General features: G+C 44.1%; 1 protein-coding gene across 1 annotated transcript in view; it reads left to right on the top strand.

The window, feature by feature from the left end:
* Positions 1-919: 919 nt before the first annotated feature.
* The window catches only part of WDR76 (WD repeat domain 76), an 86,516-nt gene continuing 66,812 nt past the window's right edge, over positions 920-20,623 (top strand). Inside the window, exons 1-4 of the mRNA XM_069222971.1 lie at positions 920-1,141; positions 10,261-10,542; positions 10,977-11,069; positions 17,332-17,390. Coding sequence (XP_069079072.1) covers positions 1,073-1,141; positions 10,261-10,542; positions 10,977-11,069; positions 17,332-17,390 — 503 coding nt within the window. The 5' untranslated portion in view covers positions 920-1,072. The remainder of the gene's footprint in view (positions 1,142-10,260; positions 10,543-10,976; positions 11,070-17,331; positions 17,391-20,623) is intronic.

The raw sequence follows: 20,623 nt of genomic DNA, 5'->3' as shown, positions 1-20,623 counted from the left end.
AGAATTTCATATAGATTTCCGTGTGACACGGGTCTTGTTCTGTATCCTGGGCGTGTAGATGAAGATGGCCTGTTGTCTGTTTTTTTTATTTCTTGGTCTTCTTCTTCATATCCCGAGATATGAAAGAGATTTACATTTCCAGCCTCTGAATGTGTGTAGGATAATGTGGAATTACACTGATGTTGATCGTTTATGCAGCAAACAATGAAAACTGGTGTTTATTACTGCTTACAGTACTCATTATTATTGCCCTTAGAAGAATGAAACATTTACAAGTTACTTGCGGGCGTTTACACCAGATCCTATGAATAACTCAGTGAGCTATTTTACTGGGATCCGAACATGTGACCCAGGGGGATACACGCACTGCACTGAAACACATATTAATCTTCTGTGTCATTTTAAAATGACTGAAATTACAATTATTATATATTATACGTAAATCTCTGTAGTAAATCCATTTACGACCATGATAATCTTATAAAAATTAAACTGAGATGTCTACAACACACAACTGTGGATTAACACAATAAGCTATACATTAAGATGCAGTGCGTTTGCTTTTAAATTGCATTTTTATAACGCGTTTACTGACCCGGACGAGGGACCAATAAAGTTAACCGAAACAGCGTTGGTATCGGACGTTTTTTCTATTTCTAGTAATTATACGTGGACGGCGGCCATGCAACACTGAGCATGAGTGCAAACTACTGAAAAAGTGCCCCTTTGTCAGTCGGAACTCGAAGAGAAAATAAGGCAAAGCTACCGCACACACAGAGGCTAACCCTTTTTGTTAAAAAGACAGGCGGCGGTGTAACCATCTCCTAGTTATTATATAATGCGCCACAGTGGTTTCCATGGAGATAGTTCTCCCGCCCTAATTGTTACCCTTCCTGTGATGTCACTGTAGGGGCTGGCTAGTTATGAAACTAGTGCTGGCGGGAAAAAGGAGAGTCTGAGTGGGGGATGCAGTGTTATACAAGGCCAAAGAGGCGAAGGCAATACTCGTGAAGGAAGTAGAGGTGCTCGGAGAAGTATAAAAAAAAAAAACCAAAGCTAACAGCCGCACAACATGGAGGGGATAGCGACAGTCGTGCCCAGCCTTGAGAAGTTCTCCCCAGGGGCGCTGCAAAGAGTTCAGGTAGGTTGTCGACCCGAAAAAACAACACACTACAAGGGAAAGCATGCTTCCCTCCCTAGGGTGGCCAGGCGTCCCGTGTATGCCGGGACAGTCCCTGTTTTTCATCAGCTGTCTCGGCAGATTTCGGGAAATGTAGCTCATGTCCCGGGTTTTAGAGTTGGTCGACTGAAAACGGCGAAAGGTGCCTTTGTATATTTTGCAAATCAGGGATTGTTAGAAGCTGCTATAAGAAAGCAATTTAATTAACAGACGTGATACTGGGTTAAGAAATTGCATTTTAATTATGTTCTTAGTGCCTCTGCTTTTATTTTTATGCTGATAAACGCTGTCATTCTGCGTGTTCGGTTGAAGTTAAAATTGAGTCCTTTTTTCTATTTGTTTGAAACGTCGTTTTTTTTTTTTTTTTAAATACTTTAAAATTCTGGCCACCCTACGCCTCCCCCACTGTCGGACCCAACCGTCCGTCTTTGAAGACCTCTCCTTGTCGCTTCTCCTACATCTCCGTGAACTGTTTAGCCACAGTATATCAGTTAGAGGTGGGCGAGCCACTGAATCCTCGAGCCAGGTGCTTTGCACAAATCTAGACTCCCGAGCCCGAAAACAATTAAGCTTGCGTGCCATTTCCGCCTGCCACCACGCTTTAGCTTCCTGGACAGGAGTTAACGACAGTGTTCAACTTTAAAAGACGAGAAAGAGAGAGATACCCATCTAGTGACTAAACTGAACATGATGAAATCAGAAAACCTGGGATTAGTCTCTGCATCCCGCTTGACTAAATTGTTGGGTACTGGGATAATCGTTATTTAACCAAGTGCCCCTTTTTTGTTATCACATAGCTCCTTCAAATTTGTTAGTTCAGCACATGTGCTGTACACAAATCTCTTCTGTTTGATTTAGACTACAATGTTGCTCTAGGTAGAATTAGCATTTAGACAGCATATTGACTACCAATGACAATTGACTTGCCCTTTTGGCAATGCCATTGCAAGGATCAGAAAAGTTAATATTTAAAAACTAGCGCTTTTTTAAAATAAATGTCTCTCAATGCAGTGACATGATGTACTAAGTTGAAATGCTTCTGTGTCTAAAAGAAATGCACTTTTTTGAATTTTGAAGAGACTATCGTATTTCTTCCTGATGTTTGTTGCAGATTTACATGCCAAATAATTTGGAAGCGCAGCTCATGCATGAATGGAATCTTAGAGCCAAACCAGACACTTGGCATGGCTGTGGCTATCTTTGTTCATTTCTTGGCTTACTTACCTCTAATATATGTGTGATGAGCGTGAGGTCAAAAGTTACTTCTTTAGTTATACATATATAATCTAGTGGCAGTCGCCACTAGGTATAGTTAGGACAGTGTTTCCTTAGAAAAAGTGTTTTTTGGCTTGCCTATATCTTTTGCACCGTTTGATGAATCTTCCCGAAATTTTCCCCAAAAAGTGCTGGTGATTTTTGTTATGCATGGGAAGTTTCGGAGTGACCCGTCAAGGGGGAGGGTAAAAAAAAAAAACCATGCATTTCCAAATCAATCTTAATACTTGTAAAGCGCGACTAGTCACCCGCTAGGGTTTCAAGGCGCTGGTAATGTTAATTCTCATAGGAGCTTTGAACACGACTACGGCCCAAAACTCCAAATTTGTCAGAAAGCTAGATTTTGTTCTGCAGATTCTGCTTTTTCTTTATTTGGTGTAAATCCATTCAGTGGTTTTTGAGATATTAAAGGAAAAATACATTTGTATATCTAGGGCCGTGGTCCTCGACGACTTCACAAATAAGAGCTCTGATTGGCTGCCAACACTTAAAACTAGGAATTGTTGGCAGCCATCGTGGAACTCTGCTTCAGCCGAGCCCCAGAAAAAAGGGGCCAGCGTAGGTACACCGTGACCCCTTAGGTCTGGGGCAGGGGCAAAAAAAAACACATTTTTTTTTTCTTTTTGCTGCAGCTTCAAAACGGGGGGTGGGGGGGGCGTGGAGAGAAGCAGACACCCGTGCATGTTTTTATTGAGGTCCCTGGGGCATGTAAAGAATAAGGGGGGGGCGGGTTCACGCCCCTCCCTCCCCTTCGTGGACCGCCACCACCTCGGGCTATTATTACATTGAATGCACCCCTGCACAGCACTGGGGACTGCCACCTCCCAGAGGCTAAATTTAAAATACGGACCCCTGGGGACCTCCACTTCCCCAGAGCTAGTTCGCGTTGGAGGTGGGCTGCACGGCCTTCCTTGTGGAGCCAGTGATGGCCCTGGGGACTGCCACCTCCCAGGGCTAGCTCCTACTATGTCCCAGGGTGCACACCCCCAGGTCATAGCTGTTTGCTTTTGCTTGGTGGGAGCTGCCACCTCCCACCAAGCAAACAAACTCTGCTTTCTGCAAGTGGGAGCTGTCAAACAGCTTTCACTTGCAGAAAGCAGAGTTTTCATCTGCTTCCTTGCATGCAAATATGCGTGCAGGAAAACAGATTAAAACATTGCTCCCGTGTAGGAAGTTGGCTCTGTATGTACTATTTAAAAGTAAGAAATAGCATGCACAGAGTCCAAGGGTTCCCCTTAGAGGTAAGATAGTGGCAAAAAGAGATCATTCTAATGCTCTATTTTGTGGTAGTGTGGTTGAGCAGTAGGCTTATCAGAGGGTAGTGTTAAGCATTTGTTGTACACACACAGGCAATAAATGAGGAACACACACTCAAAGACAATTCCAGGCCAATAGGTTTTTGTATAGAAAAAAATATTTTCTTAGTTTATTTTAAGAACCAAGGTTCAAGATTTACAAGTAATACTTCAAATGAAAGGTATTTCACTTAGGAACTTTGAATTAGCAAAATAGGATATACAGTTTTCACATAAATGGCAATAAGCTATTTTAAAACTAGACAGCGCAATTTTCAACAGTTCCTGGGGGAGGTAAGTGTTTGTTAGTTTTGCAGGTAAGTCAACCCGCTACAGGGTTCAAAGTTGGGTCCAAGGTAGCCCACTGTTGGGGGTTCAGAGCAACCCCAAAGTTACCAGACCAGCAGCTCAGGGCCGGTCAGGTGCAGAGGTCAAAGTGGTGCCCAAAACGCACAGGCTTCAATGGAGAAGGGGGTGCCCCGGTTCCAGTCTGCCGGCAGGTAAGTACCCGCGTCTTCGGAGGGCAGACCAGGGGGGTTTTGCAGGGCACCAGGGGGACACAAGTCAGCACAAAAAGTACACCCTCAGCGGCACGTGGGCGGCCGGGTGCAGAGTGCAAACAGGCGTCGGGTTTGCAATGGAGTTCAATGGGAGACCCAGGGGTCTCCTCAGCGAAGCAGGCAGGGGGGAGGGGGGGCTCCTCTGGGTAGCCACCACCTGGGCAAGGGAGAGGGCCGCCTGGGGGGTCGCTTCTGCACTGGAGGTCGGATCCTTCAGGTCCTGGGGGCTGCGGGTCCAGTGTCTTTACCAGGCGTCGGGTTCTTAGAAGCAGGCAGTCGCGGTCAGGGGGAGCCTCTGGATTCCCTCTGCAGGCGTCGCTGGGGAGACTCAGGGGGGTCAACTCTGGCTACTCACAGGGTCGCAGTCGCCGGGGAGTCCTCCCTGTAGTGTTGTTTCTCCGCAGGTCGAGCCGGGGGCGTCGGGTGCAGAGTGCAAAGTCTCACGCTTCGGGCGGGAAACGTGTTGTCTGTAAAAGTTGTTTCTTTGTTGCAAAGATGTTGCTTCTTTGGAGCAGATCCGCTGTCCTTGGGAGTTCTTGGTCCTTTTAGATGCAGGGTAGTCTTCTGAGGCTTCAGAGGTCGCTGGACCCTGTGGAACGCGTCGCTGTTGCAGTTTTTATCGAAGTGGGGAGACAGGCCGATAGGGCTGGGGCCAAGGCAGTTGGTGTCTCCGTCTTCTCTGCAGGGCTTCAGGTCTGCAGTCCTTCTTTGTCTTCAGGTTGCAGGAATCTAGTTTCCTAGGTTCTGGGGCACCTCTAAATACTGAATTTAGGGGTGTGTTTAGGTCTGGGAGGGCAGTAGCCAGTGGCTACTATCCTTGAGGGTGGCTACACCCTCTTTGTGCCTCCTCCCTGAGGTGAGGGGGGCACATCCCTATTCCTATTGGGAGAATCCTCCAAAATCAAGATGGAGGATTTCTAAAGGCAGGGGTCACCTCAGCTCAGGACACCTTAGTGGCTGTCCTGACTGGTGGGTGATTCCTCCTTGTTTTTCCTCATTATCTCCCCTGGACTTGCCGCCAAAAGTGGGGGCTGTGTCCAGGGGGCGGGCATCTCCACTAGCTGGAGTGCCCTGGGGCATTGTAACACGAAGCCTGAGCCTTTGAGGCTCACTACTAGGTGTTACAGTTCCTGCAGGGGGGAGGTGTGAAGCACCTCCACCCAGAGAAGGCTTTTGTTTCTGTCCTCAGAGACCACAAAGGCCCTCACCACATGGGGTCAGAAACTCGTCTCTCAGCAGAAGGCTGGCACAGACCAGTCAGTCCTGCACTGAACAATTGGGTAAAATACAGGGGGCATCTCTAAGATGCCTTCTATGTGCATTTTTTTAATAAATCAACACTGGCATCAGTGTGGGTTTATTATTCTGAGAAGTTTGATACCAAATGTCCCAGTATTCAGTGTAGCCATTATGGAGCTGTGGAGTTAGTTTTTGACAGACTCCCAGACCATATACTCTTATGGCTACCCTGCACTTACAATGTCTAAGGTTTTGCTTAGACACTGTAGGGGCATAGTGCTCATGCACATATGCCCTCACCTGTGGTATAGTGCACCCTGCCTTAGGGCTGTAAGGCCTGCTAGAGGGGTGACTTACCTATGCCACAGGTAGTGTGAGGTTGGCATGGCACCCTGAGGGGAGTGCCATGTCGACTTAGTCATTTTCCCCCACCAGCACACACAAGCTGGCAAGCAGTGTGTCTGTGCTGTGTGGGGGGTCCCTAGGGTGGCATAAGACATGCTGCAGCCCCTAGAGACCTTCCCTGGCATCAGGGCCCTTGGTACCAGGAGTACCAGTTACAAGGGACTTACCTGGATGCCAGGGTGTGCCAATTGTGAAGACAATGGTACATTTTAGGTCAAAGAATACTGGTGCGGGGGCCTGGTTAGCAGGGTCCCAGCACACTTCTCAGTCAAGTCAGCATCAGTATCAAGCAAAAAGTGGGGGGTAATTGCAACAGGGAGCCATTTCCTTACATCCCGCAAGCTGGGAGGTGCTGTGTAAAGCTGTTTCCTGCTTGTGGGAGCAATGCCGGCTCCTGCATCTGCAGGATGCATGGAGCCGGCTAGAACCGCAGGGTCTTTAAGCTCCTGTTATCCCCGGTCCTGACAAGAGTGCGACTGTTATTGCAATGGTCACCTCATGAAATGACTTCAAAGCGTCAAACTATTAAGATGTTTGGCCCAAATGGAATACTTAACTTTTAATGGTCAGAAGACAGGGGTCACGTCTGGCCTAAAGTAAAGCTCTTAGACGGTCAGTAGTTGAAGGTTCAAGTCCTAGTATCTCATGACAGTGTGTATGTTTTTTTTCTAGTGTTTTGACTGTTAAACACTTCTAGTGTATTTTTCCTCTCAATCTGTGGGTTAAATTTCATAGCTAAGTCTTGACACTGCACAGTAAGAAGTCACCTCTGGTCTAGTGTTTAAGATCTCAGACATGCACACCGAAGGTTAAGGGTTCCAGTCTGTGGTCCTTTCCTGCTTTAATTTCTTTTCAACTATAAATATTTGAGTTACATGCTAAAAGGTGATTTTGCTCTTTTTAATTGACAAAAGCATTTTCTTTTCAGATTGTTCAGCAATATCTTTTTCTAAGTATATTATTCATACGGGGGGAGGTGGCGATCTCCATTACCATCATTGGCTCCACGAGGGGGGCCTTGCGGCCACCCTCCAAATAGCATTGCCCCAGGGAGGGTGGGGTCCCCAGGGCAGGATGGTCCAAAACGGACCCCCTTTACTTTTTTATTGTAGCCCTGTGGAAGCTGTGGTCCCCAGAGCTGTGGGGGGGAGGTGTTGGTGGGAGGGCTCCCCTGCATTGTATTACGAGAGAGCCCGGGGGAGGTGGCGGTCTCCGGGGCTGCAGAGGGCTCCCCCAATCATATTAAGTGAAAACCCTGGGGAGGTGGTGGTGGTCCCTGTGGCTGCTGCGGAGGGGCAGTGCAGCCCCCTTTTTTTTTTTTTTTTTTCATTTTCTGGGACTGGGCTGAAGTAGACTCCCAAGATGGCTGCCAACACTTCTTGTTGAAGTGTTGGCAGCCAATCCGATCCCCGCACGAGATCAGAAGGGTTTGCAAAGCCTTTGGGGAGGGGGGTGTGTGTGTGTGTGTGTGTATATATATATATATATATATATATATATATATATTCGAAAAATGCCTCTTTCTGGGCCAAGAGATACCTTTCCGACAAATTTGGTGGAATACAGTCCAGTGGTTTTGGGCGCTATCGCTATTCAACATTCCTATGGGAAAATGAATGGGGGGGAAATGCATTTTAGGACAACTTCTTGTTCTCAGCCCCATTCCCTGTGGAACAAATCCAGCAGCGCAGAAAGTACTAGGAATTCCCTTTTCAGGGTGTTCTTTATAGCGTCACTGTCACCTTTACCAGAACACTTCTGCCCCTTTACTATTGTACTCAAAACCATTCTGAGCCCCCCCAGTGTCATATTCTCAGACCCGGTCAGAAGTTATTTCCCAAATGTCTTGTGTAGACCCACTACCATCTTAGTCCATTCATCTCTATCTTGACAAGTGTAAAATGTTATAAAATCTTTACTTGCCCCAGCGACTGGATGGTTCAGAAATCTACTTGTACAGAAACGTCTGTTTGTGTTATTAAGTATCATGCAGAGAGGTGACAAATTATGGGTTTATTCTCACCAAATCATATATGGGATAATGGTTCCTCTGATTATGCAAAGGCTCATTAACATACAAAGAATACAGTGTTCCATTCAGATTCATTTAGGATCGTTTTCAACTTAAGGGATCCTTTAAGAGTGCAACTAATTACAATCAATGAAAAACATAGTATACAATTTATATAAATTTAATTATGGACAATAACCTTACAGTGGTAGAGAGATCAATAGGTTCAGCTGGTGCAGATGCAGTGGAGGTGAATATTGTGAAAAAATAAAGTGCACCGGCAGTTATGTACGATTAGCAGTGATCACAAGGATGCATATTTATTTTGTTGCATTTGTATTTCAACATAACATATTGTAAAATAAACTTACATATGACCGTCATGGACAATCAGTCATTTCACAACAATAAACATGTGGAGGGATGAACGCGGGCATGACAAATCTAAGTTCCTACATTACAGTTTTAGCAAATTTGTGTTAACGTTCGCATGAACATAGTGTCTCGGCCCTCCACATCCATTCTATGCAGCTCAGAACTGGCTCGATGTCTCAACATCTGAAGGGCGTGCTGGTCTGTTCTAGCCTTGTGTATAGTCCTGTAACATGCTGCATTGGGCACAGAATGTTTCCATTCTCTACCGTTTCCGACAGGGGGATCAAAGTGGTGCAGGAGTTAGTGGCGTGCAGAGGCCTGTTAACATGAGCTCCCACTGTGCCGCGAGAGGATACACAAGGATGCATATGACACTACATAGCTGCCTGTACACTTAACCACTGTTAATATTTAATCCGTATTTTGTTGATTGTTGGTGTTATCTTGCAGTTCTTGAGGCTCGTTTAAGTTGTAAAGGATCCTAAACAAATCTGAATGAAACGCTGTATTATTGCATATCCACAACCACCGTAGTTCCTAGGAATACTGGGATTGCCCCATTTCTTCCAGTGGGGCTGATGTTAAGTGAGTTTGAATTCTAGCAAGGCTTTAATCACGATACCTTTTTTTATTTTTTATTATACCAAACGTGCTAGTGCTCTGTTTGAGTCAAATCTTCTAATATTCACAGGCTGTATGTATGCCGAGCTCTGTTAGTGTACGGAACCTGTTTTGGCTAGCATTATGATCATAGAAGGTTTGTAAATATGCCAGCACACTAATTATGCCAGAAAATTGCTTATAGCAGAGTTCAGAATGTATCCTTTTTCTAAATATATTATTGCTGTTTTTTCCTCACTTGAGTTTCTGTGGAAGTGGCTTGGGGCATGCTCTGGCAGATTTACTTGTATGTATTTTCTTGTTTTTGCACCCCACCTTTTAAAACGAGGTACGGGATGGGAATATGGGAGTTAAACGTCAAGAAGGAAAATATACGTTTTAACAAGTGAATTTGCATTACTCGATTTAGCCAATGTGTTTCTGTATTTGCTGTTGCAAAAATGGAATTCAAAAATGTTTGCTAGGAGTACTAATTGTACTTGCTTCTGTTGCATGTTTCTAGGCCTACCTGTGCGTTCTTGAGTTGTACATCTGCACAAATGCGAGGTCCTAGCTCTACGGGTTCACTTTTGTGTCTCTCTTTAAGGCGGTGTTCCCAATGTATTTGTTTTTTAGACATTGCCTATAATGGTTTTAAACTGGTTCTCCATTTTTCCCAAATCTAATGAGGCTGTAAAGACATAGCACATAAAATTGCTTATTTAGCAAAACTCTTTCATATATTTTCATGAAGATGCAAATAGGTTTTGCAAACATTCTATTTTGAAAGTAGATTGTGCAATAGTTTAGCAAAACTGTCTCCAAACATCTTTTCTTGGAGGTGGTGCAGAGTACGTTTTATGTTGAATTCAAAGAATTCCCAGTCTGTTTTCCATACTGTCAAGGGGCATTCTGGAAGCCTTACACACAGCCACAAATGGTCATATTTTGCAAGCATGTGTAGATGTTTTGGTAATTGGAGCGCTTGTTGGGGAAACAAACTAAACTTTTAACTCGCTCTATTTTCTATGGAGCACTTGCCTTACCAGTTAACGTTATGCAATAATAATAAATCATGTATATACGTTTGAGGATCTTATCCATGTGAAATGATATCTAGCTTCTGCAGAAGCAGACAATAATACTGTGGCAGTGCAAAATGTCAGCCGAAGGGTTTTTGCTCCAAACAATATGTCCTAGGCATTGAGTGCTATAAATTGCCCACTTCTGCCTGACTTTCATAAGTCTTGCTCCAAAAATACAGGCACAAAAATCTTCACCTTTTTTGAGTGTGCTTGCTGGTCTTATTTATTGGTACAGGAACAAACCCCCAAAGAAAAGCCGGGTGTAGAGTACGCGCCTCGTCGTTCAGTGCGTATCACCCTGGAGAGATTGGCTGCTACCCGTTCTTCCACGCCAGTACCCACACAGAAACGTGGACCACAGAAGCGCCTGTTGGAGGCATATTCCAAAAGCGAGGAGCCTTCAATGAAGAAGAAAGTCCGGGCCCAGAGGAAGCCCCACACTCTTGCAGCAGACAGTGACTCAGGAAGTGACCGTGATGACCACTCTGAAGACAGTGACGCTGGGGGTACCATGCTGGTAAGATGCCATAAAACAGAATGACTAAGCAGCAATTGGTTGGCACAGAGTCAAGTTTGTTTTCTAAGTGCTTCTGTCTTTTCTTGAGTGATTGAGATTCCCATGTACTATTAACTCACAGCATATATAAATGGGGGCGGGCGGGAGGTTTTACAAGGCACTAGCATGTGTTAAGTGCTGTTTCTCTGTTTTTATCTGTGACTTTTTTTTTTTTAGGGTTCTGCCTTTCCAAAATCTGATTTCTGTTGCTCCTATAATGAGGGCTGGATTTCTGCAATTATATTGATGACGCCTTAATTGAGGTTATCCCATTCTGGTTCTAGTGATTCTGTTAATCAGGTTTATCCTCCTTATGAAATGACCCTGTAGTGAGAGATGGGTCCCCAAGACCGTCCCTGTGACTCCTGATATAAAGCCTGTTTCTTGTCTTACAGGGCGCACTGGCTCCGCTATCCGAGTACGAAAAGAAGAGGCTGCAGAATATCAAGGACAACGCAAAGTTCTTTGCTGCTTTGAATTTACTCGAGGTTAGTTTTGTGTATAATCATATTTCAGTGAAATACTGATTTATTTGTTGCTGCGTTGCGTGAATTAGTTAGAGCATTGTGATTATCATTTTGTTATAATTACTATTTTCGGCCATTGACCACCTTAAGAGTAGCTCATTTTTAGGTCGCAGCCTACCAGACCATGCAAGATGTCTGATTGCGAAAGGCCTGTTGCAGGCTTCACAAAAACAAATTAAACTTCAAACCGTCCATTGCTTACCATTGGTTGCGTTATTGTCGCTGTTATTTGTTTCCTACTTATTCAATGGCTTGTCTTCTTGAGTTTGTCCCTCCCTTAGAGCATATCATCTTTAACATCCTTTTGATTGACCGACTTATAGCTTTCCATTGCTAACCTTGAGAGAACTGTTTTTTTGGTTAAGCACTTTGAGAGCTCTGTGTTGCTGTTTCTCTTGTGTGCTGCTCTTTCTTGTGTGTGCTTCCCCCACACTCCGTGTTGCTCTCTACCTTGTGTGCTTCTCCACTGCCCTCCCTACTGCTGTTGTCTCCCTCATGTGCTGCTTCCCCAACCCATCACCCCACCCCAACCTCTGCCGAGCCGTTTTTTTTTTTTTTCTTCTTCTTCATTTTATTCACTCCACCCAACCCTGTGGTCCATTATATTTGTTTTTTTGGTTTGGTGCTGCAAATTGAAGTTGGCCTCTCTGCCTTGAAATAATAGTGCAAAGGGCTACTGTTTATTTTGTAAATTTAGGACCATATTAGATTGCAAAATAAATAGGGTATCCAAGTCATTTTGTAGGCATGAGCATTATAAATGATGTGTTCTTGCATGATGACACGTGTGAACACTTAAGGAATGATGTGGCTATGTCATTGTACAGTTTATTTTTCTTTTGGCCAATGCTGCACCACATCAGCCAACTAGCATATCATCTTTAACATCCTTTTGATTGACCGACTTATAGCTTTCCATTGCTAACCTTGAGAGAACTGTTTTTTTGGTTAAGCACTTTGAGAGCTCTGTGTTGCTGTTTCTCTTGTGTGCTGCTCTTTCTTGTGTGTGCTTCCCCCACACTCCGTGTTGCTCTCTACCTTGTGTGCTTCTCCACTGCCCTCCCTACTGCTGTTGTCTCCCTCATGTGCTGCTTCCCCAACCCATCACCCCACCCCAACCTCTGCCGAGCCGTTTTTTTTTTTTTCTTCTTCTTCATTTTATTCACTCCACCCAACCCTGTGGTCCATTATATTTGTTTTTTTGGTTTGGTGCTGCAAATTGAAGTTGGCCTCTCTGCCTTGAAATAATAGTGCAAAGGGCTACTGTTTATTTTGTAAATTTAGGACCATATTAGATTGCAAAATAAATAGGGTATCCAAGTCATTTTGTAGGCATGAGCATTATAAATGATGTGTTCTTGCATGATGACACGTGTGAACACTTAAGGAATGATGTGGCTATGTCATTGTACAGTTTATTTTTCTTTTGGCCAATGCTGCACCACATCAGCCAACTAGCATATCATCTTTAACATCCTTTTGATTGACCGACTTATAGCTTTCCATTGCTAACCTTGAGAGAACTGTTTTTTTGGTTAAGCACTTTGAGAGCTCTGTGTTGCTGTTTCTCTTGTGTGCTGCTCTTTCTTGTGTGTGCTTCCCCCACACTCCGTGTTGCTCTCTACCTTGTGTGCTTCTCCACTGCCCTCCCTACTGCTGTTGTCTCCCTCATGTGCTGCTTCCCCAACCCATCACCCCACCCCAACCTCTGCCGAGCCGTTTTTTTTTTTTTTTTTTTTTTTTTTTCTTCTTCTTCATTTTATTCACTCCACCCAACCCTGTGGTCCATTATATTTGTTTTTTTGGTTTGGTGCTGCAAATTGAAGTTGGCCTCTCTGCCTTGAAATAATAGTGCAAAGGGCTACTGTTTATTTTGTAAATTTAGGACCATATTAGATTGCAAAATAAATAGGGTATCCAAGTCATTTTGTAGGCATGAGCATTATAAATGATGTGTTCTTGCATGATGACACGTGTGAACACTTAAGGAATGATGTGGCTATGTCATTGTACAGTTTATTTTTCTTTTGGCCAATGCTGCACCACATCAGCCAAAATGCATTTGGTCACTGCTGTGCAGTACCGCCTTGCCAAAAGACATTGACAAAATCAACAAAAGAAATGCATTTTGGTTTTGCCAATGCCTACTGATGACTTAAGTACCTGGTATTTGCTTGGTGTTGGTGCAGCCACCTCATCAATTTCTGCCCACGCTGACGTGCTGTGGGAGCTGCGCCTGCTCCACTGAGGTTTCTGCCCAAAACCCTCCGATTTCTAATTAAATTTTTTTTTAATTTTTTTTTTAATTAACTTAAAAAAAAAAATCTATAACCCCTCTCCCTGCCCAAAATAACTCCACAATCACTGAATGTAGCACCAGGAGAAGCAGATTGCCAGTAGAAAAGCACCGTGCCATGTCCTCTCACACCTTTCCTGGTGATGTTGTAGTGGGGATTGTTCTAGAGATGAGATATCTCTGTAAAGCTCTCTGAACTAACTGGTACATTAAGTTACCAATAGTTTCTGCTCACAATTTCAAAAAACACTTCTACTATGTTTTTTTTTTTTTTTTTTTTTTTTTTTTTTTTTATATATAACTAATATTGCAGTTCGCCCCCTCAGCCTATAAAAAATGCTGACTGTTTGGGTTTTGTAAAGCGTCCCTTGCGCAGATCATGCCTCATTGACCATTCTGGCACACGGGGAGGGGGGATGGACTCCTTGCAGATGGTACAAATTCAATATTACTCAAACACATGTAATGACAAACATACGGTTTTGCTTTGGTGGTGCTTTAGTAAGTGATATGGCCCGTGAAGTTTCGGTGTAGTGTAACACCAAGAGCGGGGCAGTTTTGCACAGCCCCTGCAGTCCTCCATGTCAGGCCTGGTTCCAAGAATTTATATCTGGATGGGCCAATGTGTGCGCAATTTTTGACAGTTCTGGAGGTAGCCTACAACCTGGGCTCTGGTGCCACTGCACCTTCTACATCATTGGCAGGTTACCCCTGTCTCCTCTTCCCCAGCACACACCTCCCCCACTGCAGCTTGTCTCAGACATAAGCTAAGCTCGCCACCAGGCTGTTTTCTTTTTACGAGCATGCCCAGTTTTGTCGCAGACTGTAGAAAAATAGGGAAAATCATCTGAACGCAGGGAGAAAAATACTATCCGTACATAACTAAAACAGCTATTATTAAAACCATGCACTATGAAATGTATTCTAGAGATTTCTCACTGACCTCTGACTGATAAAGTAAACAAAAGCGAAACAAAAAAAAAACACATTTCTCGACATGGAGGAAGCACTTAAGGGTGCTTTCTCTGTGGCCTCTTTTGCTCTTACTGGGAGGGTTAAAGGTCTTGTTTGGGTGGGCCTAGCCCACCTTTCCCGCTCGCTAAAACCAGGCCTCCTCCATATGACAGCTTCTTTTAGTGATCTCTCATAAGCTTAAGGGTGATGGTAAACGTGGCACATAAGTGTAGGCTTCCAACACTGGTTGAGGTGCCCATCACCAATCTGAAATCTACTTCTCATATTTAAATAGTAGGGGGGCGTGGCCAAGATGGCGATCACGGTGGATGTTCTCTGCTGAGCTCCTGGCTCACCAATAATTCTGACACCATTGGCCATAACCAGGATTTTTCTCCCTGACAATCCTGGGGAGGTGGATTGAGACTAGCGCGCTCGGCCGCGGCCCTGAATCCTGCTCCAGGTGGGCACTGTGAGGTCACGGTGGACAGATCCTGGCTGCGGCGGGAGGTGACGGGACCTCGGTGCCGGAGGTGCGTGGTACTTTTACCGGCCCAGTACATCGGACTCAGCCCCTGCATTTGAGCAGGCACCCTGGGAGCCCATGAGTTGCAGGACCCACACCGGCGTGGTTGTTGAGACACTTTGTCCTGTGGGGGCGTGACGGGCCGCACGGGGCCCTGAAGTAGCAGCTCTTCTTTTGCCATCGTGAGAAGGCACTATCAGAGGAGAGGAGATGGTAGTCAGCGGGAGCACTGTGCCCCGAGGTGAGCGGGACATGCTGAGTTCATGCCACTCTATTGGCAATGCTGACGGAGACTGTACAGGCCTGAGCCCACACTTTACATAATAAGGGGGTGTTGGAGATCGCCTGTGCCACATAAACTGCATCTGCGGTGGCGTTTGCCCTCTTGCCCATGTGTGAACTTTGACGGCTCTTTTGGACTTGTAACCCAGCCCGGGCCCTTGCATGTGTACCAGTTGTATAGTGGAGCACTGTCCCTGAGCAGTTTATTGGCCCGGTCTGTGACTGCTGCTGGGATTATACATTGGGACCCAGTGAGGGCACTCCAACTCCGCACAAGGTTAGCCTGGGAAAGGGCGTGTGGTGGTGGTGTGTGTGTTAGGGGCTGCATGAGCTGCTGTGACTGCCAAGTGTCTTTCCAGTAACCCTTAAGTGTCTCGGATTATCTGAAAGGACATGAGGCGCTCCACACGATGAAGATCTTCCAGAACCAAGATGTCCGTTCATGGAGTCGGGTAGAAACGACGTGTCAGCACATAGAAGGCTGGCATCTGCCAGTGTGGAATGAGGGATGAGTAAGGCAAATGGGCACCTCGATTCAGTGCGTATCGAAACCAACACAAATGGTCCACCTTCATCTGCAGAGTCTCCTCTAGATGTCGGGCAACCATAGATGACAGCAGTGTATATATCAGTACTCCCCCAGCCAGTCTCAAAACAGGAACAAATGCCCAACTAGAGCATCAACCACTGCAGTTGCGCCGCCGCATATTACCTCCCGCCCTACCCGCATATCTCAGTCATCACGTCTTGCTGTCCTATGAAGGAACACGGAATGCCATTACAAATTTATATACAGTCCTGCAGTCCACGGCCCCTAGATGGCTGGGGCTGGCGCGTGGTTCTACCCACTCCGCTGACAAACCAGGTGGTGTCCTGTAACCCACGCTTTCGATATACTCGGTTACGTACAGCAAACTTACCTCACTCCTCACCACACACGATGCATGTACCACGGCCTCCGTCTGAATGCTCCAGATGTAAGACACTAAAAGTAGGATTTTCCCACATGATGTGGGACTGTGCAGTGCTCCAGCATGCCTAGGGAGAAGTGACTGAGATAACGTCTGAAATAGTCTGCTGCCAACCACTCTAGATTCCTGTGTGCTGGGTTTACGCACAAGGGCGAAAGGGGACAAGTGCATGCATACATTTATATACCTGGCGAGCCCCCTGTTCAGATGTCACATTGCCGTGCAATGGAAGGCACAAGTCGCACCATACATTGAGGGGTGGCTGAAGAATATTGACATGGGCTGGGGCTGAATCCAGCTTCTTCGTGAGGATGAGATCTCGGGGTCTGGCCACAGGGGAAAGTACCTGCTGGGATGGATATGTTGGGAAAGTTGAAGTAAATAGTAATACCCAACCAAGCCAAACTCCTCCCATCACGAACTCGCGTGCTTGGAACGTTATGTGTATATATATGTTGCTGTGTGGGAGACTGGGTGACGTAGCTGGGGGATAAGCCCCTCATTAAATAACACTGGGTGCTGGATTCGATGCATTGGCCCTCCTACATCGGATAGCACCTCTGAGAGAGCCATCCTGGTGACTCTGGGATGGTTCATTAGCACAAGGATGCCCACTAATGAGTATATGCCCATGAACACTGTTGGTTCACCTGTAGATACCCCACCATTGTTAGTATGTGTAGAATGTGCATCTAAATTGTTTGTAATACCCTTTACGCTTGTTCACCGCACCAGGGACCTATACTGTTATCCTGCTTGTACAAGATCAATATACCTCTTACATTATTTGTGTTTGTTTTGTTGCTTTCTTCTTGCTTTTCTTACTGTATTTTGTTATGCTCTTCCAGTACATTTGTTACCCCCAGCCTATGGGGGTGTTATTTTTCCTAGACAGGCTGCTATGTGCTGGTGTATTGCTCCTGCTTATAATCGCTAAATGCTTTTTTAACACCGTAAACTCGCAGCTTTTGAGTTGGGTGGGAGTGAATGAGTTAAAATTGGTCAGGCCCAGGCCCAGAGTGGCATTTATGAAAGTAAGGCATTCATCAGTAGTTTCCATTTATTTATATTAAGGAGATTTGAATTATCTTTGTATCTGCCAAATACTGCATCCTCCTAAGCCTTTGATGCTTATTTGTATTTGCAGCTACATGACTGGAAATGGTGCTAATTTTTTTAAAATCTCTCCTGCAGACTGCCGCGACTCTCAAGAAAAAGACAAAAGTGAAGATTCCTTCTCGTCAGGCTAAAAGGTGAGACGTTTGGTCCCTATTTTGAGCTCCTTAATATGATACTAAGAGTGTGCGGTTGGCTATAGCCAAGTGGTTTAGCTGGTGATAGGAATTCCTTTGGGTTAATTGATGTTATAGAAACGGGTCAGCCAATAACCTTGTATTACTTAAGGGGGATTGGCTTGAAAGAGATTCAGTGATGAGGACGTTTTCTGTAGGGCCGGGGACCCTTTGGAGCCGAGGTAAATATCTGCATGCCCAGTGTAGTCTCCAAAACGAGGTACCGCTGATGGTGGCTCTTTTTTTTTTTTTTCCTCCTCCTATCAGCCAAAGCGGCCCGCTCCTAAATCAGACATACCCTAATTACCCCAATCTCCAAAATTTATGGTGCTATGGTAGTGAAGCAAGACTCAGCACAAAGTTCATCCAATTGTAGACAAAGGCAGACCTCCTTAAATATCTTCACCTCCTTAGGCAATACTGTGTGTGTGTGTATTCCAAAACAGTTGAAGCAATTGAAACCACTGTAAAACTGCACTCCAGGAGAATAATTTGCTCTTTTCTTTATTTGCAGTCTGAGGGTCACCAACCACCACCACTAACGCGTTTCGACCCACTGGTCTTGATCACAGTATCTCTTCAATGTCTATTCTTTATACTCTCTTCACTACTACCTATTCTAATGCATTTTGGGAAATGTAGTCTAATAAGAACAAAAATTACAAAAGTTACAAAAATTAGAAAACAAACGATACCATCTACCTCCGTTACTGTAAACATAATAATATACCAATCTCAGAGTTCCTCCATGTGCAAACAAACCACAGTGTGAAGTGTCGGATGTCTTGGGAGTGACTGACTCCTTATCAAACATCAATTTTATCCATTATATATTGCTTCATCTGGATATGAGTCATGTTCTCACTCTCTAATATTAGCATTAATATATTAAATAAGTGTCCCAATTTAGATGTCCATTACCACTCCATAATGAATCAATTGTGACTCTGTCTAACCTCACTTACTGATCATATTATAACTTTAATTACAAGTGATAATGAAGTTCCTCATCCCCATTCAGACCCCTCGGGCTCTTGGTTCTTAATTGTATTATAAATCGAGATTCTAGATGTCTCAATTTCAACTCCCTGTTACCTCCTCTTTCATTACTGTCAACTATTGCAATTCCAAAGAATTTCTTATCTGTCCAACTGGCTCCATCATGGGTCATTAAATGTTTTGCCATGGCATAGGTTAGATCCTTATTTTGGACATCTCTGATGTGTTCTAGGATCTATTTCCTGAGAGGGCAAATAGTACTGCCCACATATCATAATCCGCACATGCATTGAATTCTGTACACCACATAGTTAGAATTGCAGGTGATCCTTTTGTTGATCTTCACCTTTTTTTCGATCAAAGTCCACAAACTCCTTCATATTTATACCTATGCGACAGGCTTGACATTTATCGCAACATATAAAGCCAGTTGTTTGCACTGCAAGCCAATTCCGTTGTTTTTCTATTTGGAAATGGCTATTGACCAGTAGATCTTGTAAAGAGGGTACCTTCTTATAAGTTATCATTGGTCTGTCATCCACCATTTTGCCCACATCTGGGTCCTTCCTTATAACGTCCCAATTTTTATTCAAGATGTTTGAAATCGAATGACTTTCTTCATTGTATGTCGTGATAAATCTAATTTTTGAGTCCTCATGTGGAATATTTTTTCCTGGTTGTATTCAATAGCTCTTCTCTTGTCTGGACTCTTGCCTTTAATTCTCCAGACTTTGTCTTTGCTTCTACATTTCCGCTGAAGAAACCTATTCCTGGTTTCAATACATTTTTGTTCCATTTCTTGTCCAGTTGAACAGTTTTGTTTCATTCTGATGAATTCTCCATAGGGTATGCTCCTTTTTAAGAGGTATTGGATGGAAGCTATCTCCATGCAGTATACTGTTGGTAGAAGTTTCTTTTCGAAATAAGGTTGTCTCAGTTTGATTATTCTCTATATATACTTTCACGTCCAAGAATTGGACGCAAGTGTCACTTATATTATACGTTAATTGATTGAGTTTTTCAAAGTACTGCACAAATTCTGCCTCTATACCATTCCAAATGACGAAAAGGTCATCAATGTATCTCAACCAAATTATAGCCTTTTCCGCTAATTCTTCATTGTCTTCTCCCCATGCTACATGTTTTTCCCACCAACACATATTAAGGTTCGCTTAGCTGGATGAGAAGGAAACACCCATCGCTGTCCCGCGAATTTGGGCGTATATCTGGTCATTAAATAAGAATATATTATTATTCAAACATAGATCACTCATTTTCAATAACATTTGCGAATGTTTTAACTTGTTCATGTCACGTTGTTGCAGGAAATAATGTACTGCTTTCAATCCTACTTCGTGGTTTATGGATGTATATAATGAAACCACGTCAATGGTGACTAGTTTACAGCTGTCATCCCAGCCAATACCTGCAAGAATCCTCAGGAAATCACCAGTAACCTTAATATAAGAGCTTAGATTCTGTACTAATGGTGCCAAAAAGTAATCTACATAGGTTGAGATATTTTCATATAAGTCTCCACAGCTAGAAATGATTGGGTGTCCTGGCGGGTTCTCCAAACTCTTGTGTATCTTTGGAAGAAAGTAGATAGTAGGTATAGTGGGGTTCTCATTTCTCAGAAACATTCTTTCAGCATCAAATTGGCCTTCTCCATACCATATATCCAGTTGTTTATTCAGCTCCAGGGTCAATTCATTTATAGGCTTCTTCTTCAATTTCAAATAGTGTTTTTTTCTCTTTGAGTTGTCGATAGGCCTCCTTCATATATTGTTGCTTTTCCATGATCACTATGTTGCCTCCTTTATCAGCTGGTTTTATTTCCTGGTGGTTGTTTTCCATAAGTTCCTTGAGTGCCTTGCGTTCCTGTATGGTAATATTTTCACTTTTAACATTTTTGATCTTATTTATCCTGTAAAGTTAATCAATCACAAGGTCATGGAATGTATCCTTCCTATTCCCTGGTGATAAGACCGGACAGAATTCGGATTTCGGCTTGGTCTGTGCGACAGTGTCCTGCTGTATCGATCTGCAGTTCCTCTAACACTTGTGTTTCAGAGAACTCCTGATCCTCAAGATTATACATTAGATCAAACACAGTCTTAATGTCAGATTTTTGTTGGATAATTAAATTCGAGCTGGTTGTTCCACTGTCATTACTCGGGACTTTCTTGGACGCA

The sequence above is a fragment of the Pleurodeles waltl genome, chromosome 3_1, assembly GCF_031143425.1.
Source record: "Pleurodeles waltl isolate 20211129_DDA chromosome 3_1, aPleWal1.hap1.20221129, whole genome shotgun sequence".
NCBI classification, from domain to species: Eukaryota; Metazoa; Chordata; class Amphibia; order Caudata; family Salamandridae; genus Pleurodeles; species Pleurodeles waltl.
Note: the sequence above shows the minus strand (reverse complement) of the source record. Positions and strands in the feature narration are given on the sequence as shown.